General features: G+C 38.0%; 1 protein-coding gene across 1 annotated transcript in view; it reads right to left on the reverse strand.

Annotated features, from left to right (window-relative positions):
- The window catches only part of OCRL (oculocerebrorenal syndrome of Lowe), a 56,187-nt gene that overhangs the window by 43,522 nt on the left and 4,306 nt on the right, over nucleotides 1–8,359 (reverse strand). Inside the window, exons 3-4 of the mRNA XM_006754652.2 lie at nucleotides 7,480–7,559; nucleotides 4,529–4,567 (exon numbers count right to left, since the gene is read on the reverse strand). Of these exons, the coding sequence (XP_006754715.1) occupies nucleotides 4,529–4,567; nucleotides 7,480–7,559 (119 nt within the window). The remainder of the gene's footprint in view (nucleotides 1–4,528; nucleotides 4,568–7,479; nucleotides 7,560–8,359) is intronic.

Raw genomic sequence — 8,359 nt, forward strand, 5'->3', positions numbered from 1 at the left:
TCTATTGCCATAGATTTAGTGATCAGAAAAGAGATAAAATAGAGAAATAAATAAAAAAGAAGGCACGCAAGGGATAAGAAATAAGAAAATCAATGACAGTGCCACTGTAAGGAGGAGATAAAAAGAGGGGGCATGAATAGACTGCCAATGAAGAGCAGCTGTGAGATACAGGAAAATGCTCCTTCAGGGCACAAGTAGTCCTTTCTTTCTCAGATAATTTATATTAAAAACAGCAAAAAATAAAAAAATAATAAAAAAGAGAAGTTTCAATCTAATAGAAACTTAGAACAAGAACACATAGTCTTCTCTTTCACAATCCTTAAAAGATATTTTAGCACATCTAAAAATAAATTAACCCATTTAATGGAAAGAAGATTCCAGAAATTTCTTACAAAATAACACTAGATGCTCTCTCCCCATGCTGCATGGGAAAGAGAACAAATTACCCCATGACCCTACCTTCTATTTGGCTCCATTCTGAAAGACTGGATTCTTTGTGATCAATAAACACACCTAGATCCTCAACTTTTCTTAACATTCCCTGCAACTCTCAGTGGTTTCCAACTATAGCTGCATTAGAATTACCAGAGGCACGTTTAGAAAATACTGACTGTTAGGCCCTACCTCAGGCCAATAAAACAGAATCCATGGGGGTGAAGCCCAAGCACTGGTAGTTTTTAAATTACTCCCTGAGTGATTCTATGTGCATCCAGATTAAAAATCAGAGTCACCTGAAAACTGGCTGGTCCCCCTGTACTCCTCTGAAATGGAGGCTGTTTGTAGCCTCCCATACCATATGTAATTTAAGATTCGTGTCCTTATTTGTCCTAACACTATTTCCAAGCCATTCCCTCTTCTCCCTAAATCCTGTCTCCTTTGAGACTCACCCATTGTGTATACCAGCTTCTTACCCGCCTTCCTCCATGAGATCATTTACTATCTTCCCAGAAACTTCTGAATCCAGGGTTCAATATATGACTCATAAGACTTCCTCTCCACTCAAACTCCTGCCTTAAATTTTGGTCCCTTCAAAACTAGCACAGAAAACCGAGTCAATACCTTCAACTTCGTTATCCAATGACCTTGCCCCTCCACCTCAGTCATTTACTCCCCTAGTCCTTACTGGGACTCCCTCAGTTATACGCTGGACCTTTTCATCATAGGAACACCACCACTTCATAAATCTCTAATTCAAATATCCCACTCTGACCTGTTATTCCTTCTACCTTACTTGCTCACATGACAACCTCTCCAGCCCATTGATCCCTCCTCTTTCTCAGCATCCACTCACTCACTCCCTTCTGCTTTCACTTCCCTTTATACCAAACAGATGCCAATATTATGCTCTGTTCCAAAAGCTCAGAACTTCCTTTCCATTCTGTTCTTCCACAGCACTTAGCTGGCAAACATCCAATCCTCAGAAATCCAACTAATTGCTTTCTCTTTACTTACACCTGAGCAACTAGAGAGTGTAACACACACACATTATAAATTGATTGCTAACCTCAACTGGGCACTCTATGATAGGGAGCAATCTAAGTTTTCATAGTCAACTAGTGTCCTACTACTATTAGAACAACTATTTCACATCTTTTCATTTATCCTCAATCTTTGCATCCCCCTCTTCTCAAGCACTCTTATTCCAAGCTGAATGCTTTACTTCACACTTCAGAGAAAATGAAAGCCATCACATGGAAACTTACTTGTATCTGTACTCATTTTTTCCTTTCCCTCCAGATATAAAGAAAAGGCCACATTTTCTTTTAATTACAACCCCTATCAAAGGTCATCTTTTCTTTGAATTACAACCCCTCTGATTCTCACAGGAATCTTACACTCATTCCTAGACACCTCCCCCGAATATTTTTAACCTGTCCCTTTCATAGGCTACTTCCCATCATCATTAAATTAAACCACATTTTAAATCCCTCGTTTTCAAAGCAAAAAAAAAACCTTCCTGGATCCCCTATTTGCTCCAACTCTAGTCCATATCTATATTCCCCTCCACGGTCAAGCTCCTTCAAAAAATCAAAGTCACAACTTGCTCATCTCCCATTTCTCTCTTAAATTCACTCCAATATGACTTTGGCTCCAACCACCTCTATGAAGTTGACTTGTTAAAGTCACCAATAACCTCCATATTACTAAATCCAATGGGTACACTTCAGTTATCTCATTTGACCTATTAGCAGATATCAACAGTTGACCATTCCTTGAAATGATCTCTTCCAAAGGCATGACACCATATTTATCTAGTTTCTCTTCCTCCTTCTAACTTCCCTCCCTCCCTCTCGTCACTAATTTTCAGAGCCTTTTGAGGCATCTCCTTTTCTGTCTAACCTTTAAAAAGTAGAGTTCCTTAGAGTTCAATCCTAAACCTTTTTCTCACTCTATAACAGCACTGTCATTGGACTTACTGTGATGATGGGCATGTTCTACAACTGCACTGTTCAATATGGTAACCAATGATCACATGTGGCTAGTGAGCACTTGAAATGTGACTAGTGCAACCAAGGTACTGAATTTCTAATTTTATTTTTAATTAATTTAAATAGCACATGTATCTAGTGGTTACTATACAGTATCTGATAACACAGCTCTATATGCAATCACATTATCTCTCTGGTTTCAAATACTATCTATGTACTAGAAACCCAGGCCTGAGCTTTGGAGACATATATGTATATTTATACTAACAAACCCAGGGTCCACCTCCTGCAACATGCTGTGTGCCTTAAAGTTTATGAATGAAGTCCAAGGATCAAGATAAAATTTGGTTTCAGTGCATATTACTAAATGGGCAAGAATAACAAGAATTTTATTCAAATGGTTACCTGAACTCTGGAGAGAGTAACACGTGGCTAATTTCTATGTAGGAAAGGCCAATAAAACTAATGCCACAAACTAGGTGTTTATAAGAGAAAAGACACACTTCAGTTTAATTTTTTAGCTTTGGATGAAATACCTATTTCCACACTAAGAACAGAATATTTCAGTCTCTTCTTTCAGCAGCAATGTCAGCCACTGCTGAACTACCTTTACTCAAACTTTTTTAGAGTTCTTTTTGCCTTCTTTCTAAGCACAAGAAAACATAGATTGTAAGTTATTCGCTCTCTTGGATACCTGCAGTAGAAGTCAGGAGCTGAGTTTATTTAACCTTTAGAAATTAGCCTTTAAGACTTCCAAAGAAAATAATAATAAAACCTAAACCAGAAAAGCTCACCCAAACTGTTAAATGCAAATTAATGGTGCCAAGGACAGGGACTATGTGTCTAAACAAAAGTGACAAAAGTGTATACAATCCACAACTCCAAGATAAGAGTTCAGTCCCACTCATCCAAGGACTCAACCAAGAGATAAGGCAACCGGTTTGATTCAGATTCCTGTGGTCACATACTCTTTTCAACAACAATCAAACAGTGCCCATTTTCTCCTCCCCATAAAACAGTACAATTAGATAAGCAAAGAACAGCTTGCACAGAAAGTCAATGATTTGCTTCAAACAGATACAAATGAAAGAATTAAAACAGTGAGAAGATGATGTTCTCTCTAATAAAGGGATGCCTTGAGGGAATGGGGCTAAAATAAAAGGAAATATTTTAAGAAAATAAAGGTATGCCTGGTAAGAGGGACTCTATAGCCTCCCAAAAGAATATAACAAGTAAAGGTGAACATTATGATTTAACGTATAAAAATAATAAATGGATAAAAATGTTTAAAGCATAACAGCAGTTAAAAAACAACCAATGCCCTGGCCAGTTTGGAGCACTGTCCTATACACCAAAAGGTGGTGGGTTTGCCTGACTGGTATGGCTCAGTGGTTGAGTGTCAGCCCATGAACCAGGTCACCATTTGATTCCTGGTCAGGGCACATGCCCGGGGTTGCCTGCTCGATCCCCAGTAGGGGGTGTGAAGGAGGCAGACGATTCACGTTTCTCTCTTCCATGTTTCTATCTCTGATTCTCTCTCATCACTGATGTTTCTCTCTCTCTCCCTTTCGAAAATCAATAAAAATATATTTTTAAAAAAGGTGGTGGGTTCAGTTCCCAGCCACAGCACATACTTAGGTTGTGGGTTCAATCTCCAGTAGGGGCATGTATGAGAGGCAACCGATCGATATTTTTCTCTCACATCGATGTTTCTCCCTCCCACTCTCTAAAAATCAATAAACATATCCTTCGGTGAGGATAAAAAACAAACTCATAAACCTTCTGTGCTTTAAACATCTTCCTATAATTATCAATCCCATAGCAAAGATTTAACTGATAGCAACAATACTGGTAGCTCAAAGAAGTTCAGCATTAGAAACATGATCATATTTTCAACTTTTTAAGAGATTCTTGCCAGCCACCTGCTTTTTATTATGCTTACCTAAGAAATTCTAATTTGTATGACTGCCTGAAGGAAATGGAGAATATAGGATAAGATGGTAAGATAAAAAATGTGGCAAAAAGGTGTCTTAAATATAGTGGGTATTCAAGTAGTTGTTTGTTGAATGAAAATTAGTTCCATTCAGAAAGATACTCACTGTTTGAAGCTATATCAATCAAAAGATTTTCTTCTGCTTCTGAGGGGAAAAAAGAATAGGATCAGGGAAGAGAAACCAGTCATTACAACCAAAAGAAGTATATGCCTAACTAAAAAACTGTTTCTCTCAATCACCACTTCTAGGTCCTAGAACACATATTTTTTAAAAACCCTTTGCTTTTTTTTGTTTAGCATTTTTTTAAAAAGGGATTTTAATAGTACTAGATGCTAAAGATTATGAGCAAGTCAACTAAAAGAAAAATGAATTGAACAAGTAACCAAATGGAACGCCTCAAAGCAAATCAAGGGAACATAACATGTTAATTCAAGTGAAGATGAGTTTAAATCCCCCCAACTATAACATACAAATTTCATATAATCAGCAAAATTTAGATATTTTTTATAAAAAGCCAAGGAAGCCGAAACCGGTTTGGCTCAGTGGGTAGAGCGTCGGCCTGCGGACTGAAGGGTCCCAGGTTCGATTCAGGTGAAGGGCATGTACCTGGGTTGCGGGCACATCCCCAGTGGGAGATGTGCAGGAGGCAGCTGATCGATGTTTCTCTCTCATCGATGTTTCTGGCTCTCTATCTCTCTCCCTTCCTCTCTGTAAAAAATCAATAAAATATATTTTTTAAAAAAAAGCCAAGGAAGTGACCCCAAAAGCCCAGAGGTTAATTACTTTTTACATTCAGATCTAGTCTCTGAAAATTTCCCAGTGATCCCATTACCTCCGCCCCTGCCCCATTGAGGAACAAAGAATACCCAAAGTTCTTTATCTTTAGGCTACAACTAGTACCCATCAGTCTAAGGCCTCCCACGCTCAAAAAGGAAGCATAAATTGAGGCAAAGTATAGGCTCCATGTTCAGAGTTCTCTTTACTCTCCATGGCTCTCCTGGAATTCCTTATTTACCTTTATTGTCTAGACCCAACCCATCTCTTCCTCTCTGACTTCCCTGGATTTGGCCTACGGCACCTGCCAGATCTTCCTGGTTACTGCACTCTGGGTACTGACTCCGTGGGATTAGCCTGGACTGACTGTGGCCAAATGGAGTAGTCTTGGCCTTTTCTAGTTCCTTCACAAGCCAGGATTGTATATTTGGCTCCATTATTCAGGCACAACAGAAGCAACTGGTAAGGAACTAAACTGTCTAATATTAGGAAATACTTAATACTCTCACTAGCATGATGAAGCAAGGGTCACAGGACATAGCTGTTTATATGTTTGCCATTGTTCTTCAGTAACTAATTCTTTAAAACCCAGTATTTATAGACTTTTTAAAACAGGGCACAGGTCAGGAAACAGAAAATATGAAAACTCGAAGTAACTTCCTTTTGTTATGGGGAACTACTGTGTGTGTGCACACATATTTTCCTAGATTTCAATCGAACACTGCTGTATTTCTTATTAAAAACAATACTAAGAGGGTAAAAGAGACTCTAGAAGTAGTACAAAAAGGTATAGACTTAATAGTATACTAATTTAAAGCCATTTTTGGCTTTTCTCCTTAAAGGACTGGGTATGCAACAAAGGGTGCTACACCATGAAAAGTGAAGTGACTATAGCAACTTGTGTGGTATGCAGGTGCCTTGTTCAATGTCTCTCTCACACAGGGCAAGCTGAATGGTTATGACTTCAATCTTCTCTACAATGTGGATACCATTCATTGCAGGTATTTTTCATTCTTAATACATGCTTCCTTAAAAAGTCCTATCCACTTAGTATTTCTACTTGCAAGAACAAATCCTAAGGAAATAAAAGATGTGCAGAAAGCTTTATGTACAGGGATACTTATCCTATTACTATTTATACTAGCAGAAAATAACCCAAATGTCAAACATAGGGAAATAATTACATTATGGGCCATTCATAAAATGGAATAGTATACAGCTATCAATGGCACGGGAAAGCACTCATAACATGATGGCATGCAGAACGAACAAAAAACTACATATAGTTTGAGTTCCACCAACTCTAAAAGTCACATGTGTAGAAAAAGGTGAAAATGTTAGGTGTTTATCTCTGAAGGATGAGAATTTGCTTTGCTTTATACATTTCTATTCTTTCAAAAATTTTATTAAATATTTTTGGCGCAAAAAAAAAGTTCAATGTAGTTTAAGAAAGAATCCATGCAAGGTAGAATTCAAGTTTTCCAAGGAACTACAGCTTAAACAGAATGCTTCTGTCAGATGAAGCCAAGGGACCCAGTGGAAACATAACGAGTTTGTTCTCTAGTAATCAGTTTCCTTTCCAGAGCAATGTGAGATGACACAAGCAACACCTCCTACACAAACCTCCCAATTTTTTGCTGCTCATTGTAGCAGATGAAACAACACATGTTCTGTTCTCTGTCCCTAAATTTGAGGGCAGGAAGCCAAATATATCCTCCCCAGAGCTGATTTTCTTATGATTCACCAACGTCAAGGTAAATTGCCAAATGTTTTAATTTCAAATGGTGAGGGGATAAAGTGCTGAATGTGTGTGAATCCCAGCAACCTTGATACTTTACAATGAGCAGTTTGTCACTTAAACTCAAGAATGTCACTTAAATCTACGTGAGTCTGTCAGCATAAAAGACTATCTACATAGGTAACAGACTAAATTTTTTTTAAATTTCTTTATTAAATTATTACATGTGTCCTTATCCCCACATTACCCTCCATTTCCTCCCCATTCATGCCCTCCCCCCCTGTTGAACAGACTACATTTTTAACCCCCAGTCTAGGAAGCGTGTGAATATGTATATGTATAAGTATATGTATATGTATATATATTCAATATAACCCTTCAGCTCTCATACAAAGCATTTATCATCTTCTCAATGGTAGATTCATGCAGAGTAGTATGTTTCATTTTACATACAGTGATAAATTTAAATATGTATGGTATTAAACAAGGCAATAACGACCATGGAAAAACATTATAAAACTAGCTAAGCAATTAAAGCTAGTACCTTGAACACATCTAAAGTGGCTATTTATAGGAATGATATCTTGAACATGCTGTTCCTTCCCGTGCAACTGGATTATTAACCTAGGAAACAGAAGAATGTATCAACGAATAGCTACTGAAAAATCCAAACATTTAACAACAAAATACAGTGCTGTGTTGTTACACAAATCTAGACTGTATTGATTAGGGTAGCTGTATCTTGTTCCCTGGATCTGAGCATCATGACAGCTAGATATTGCTCCAGGACTAAAAGGATTTAGTGGTGATCAATATCTCAATATCCACACTGTCCTACGCCATAAATAACATAGAATAGCCGATGTCCTAAGAACAGGTTACAATCTTAAGAGCATGAATTACAGCACGTATACCTTCAGCGTATGCATACCAGAGTGAAGAACTAATAGCAGCTAGGTGTGAACTCCCTAAGGGCAGGGACTGTAGCTTTCTACCATAGTATTTCTAGCACCTAGCAGTGTCTGGCACATAGCAATTGCTCAAGTTTGTTGAATGAATGTCTTAGAAATTTCATAAAATACCTCTATAATTATATCCCCATGGCTTTTACCAAAAAATGGTTCTATCTCTTCAAAGTATACAGGTTCATGGAGGACTAAGAGGAAGTGTCCAGCCAGCTGGATCACTCAAAATAACCCCAGTGGGCAACAAGGTAGCAGATATCACCAGACTGCCTTTATATCCCTTATGTTTTTTTCTCTGGTTTCCAAATTCATGCTGGTAGTTCTACGTAAACATGACTAAAAAACTTGCCTCGCCCCCCCGCCCCCGCCAGTATAAAATGTGTGAATTCTAAATTCCTATGCACACCTGAAATATTAATTTTCGTTCACTACTTATCCGTTGTGGCCCAGAATCAAGGT

The sequence above is a fragment of the Myotis davidii genome, unplaced genomic scaffold (genome assembly GCF_000327345.1).
Source record: "Myotis davidii unplaced genomic scaffold, ASM32734v1 scaffold913, whole genome shotgun sequence".
In the NCBI taxonomy this organism is placed as follows: domain Eukaryota; kingdom Metazoa; phylum Chordata; class Mammalia; order Chiroptera; family Vespertilionidae; genus Myotis; species Myotis davidii.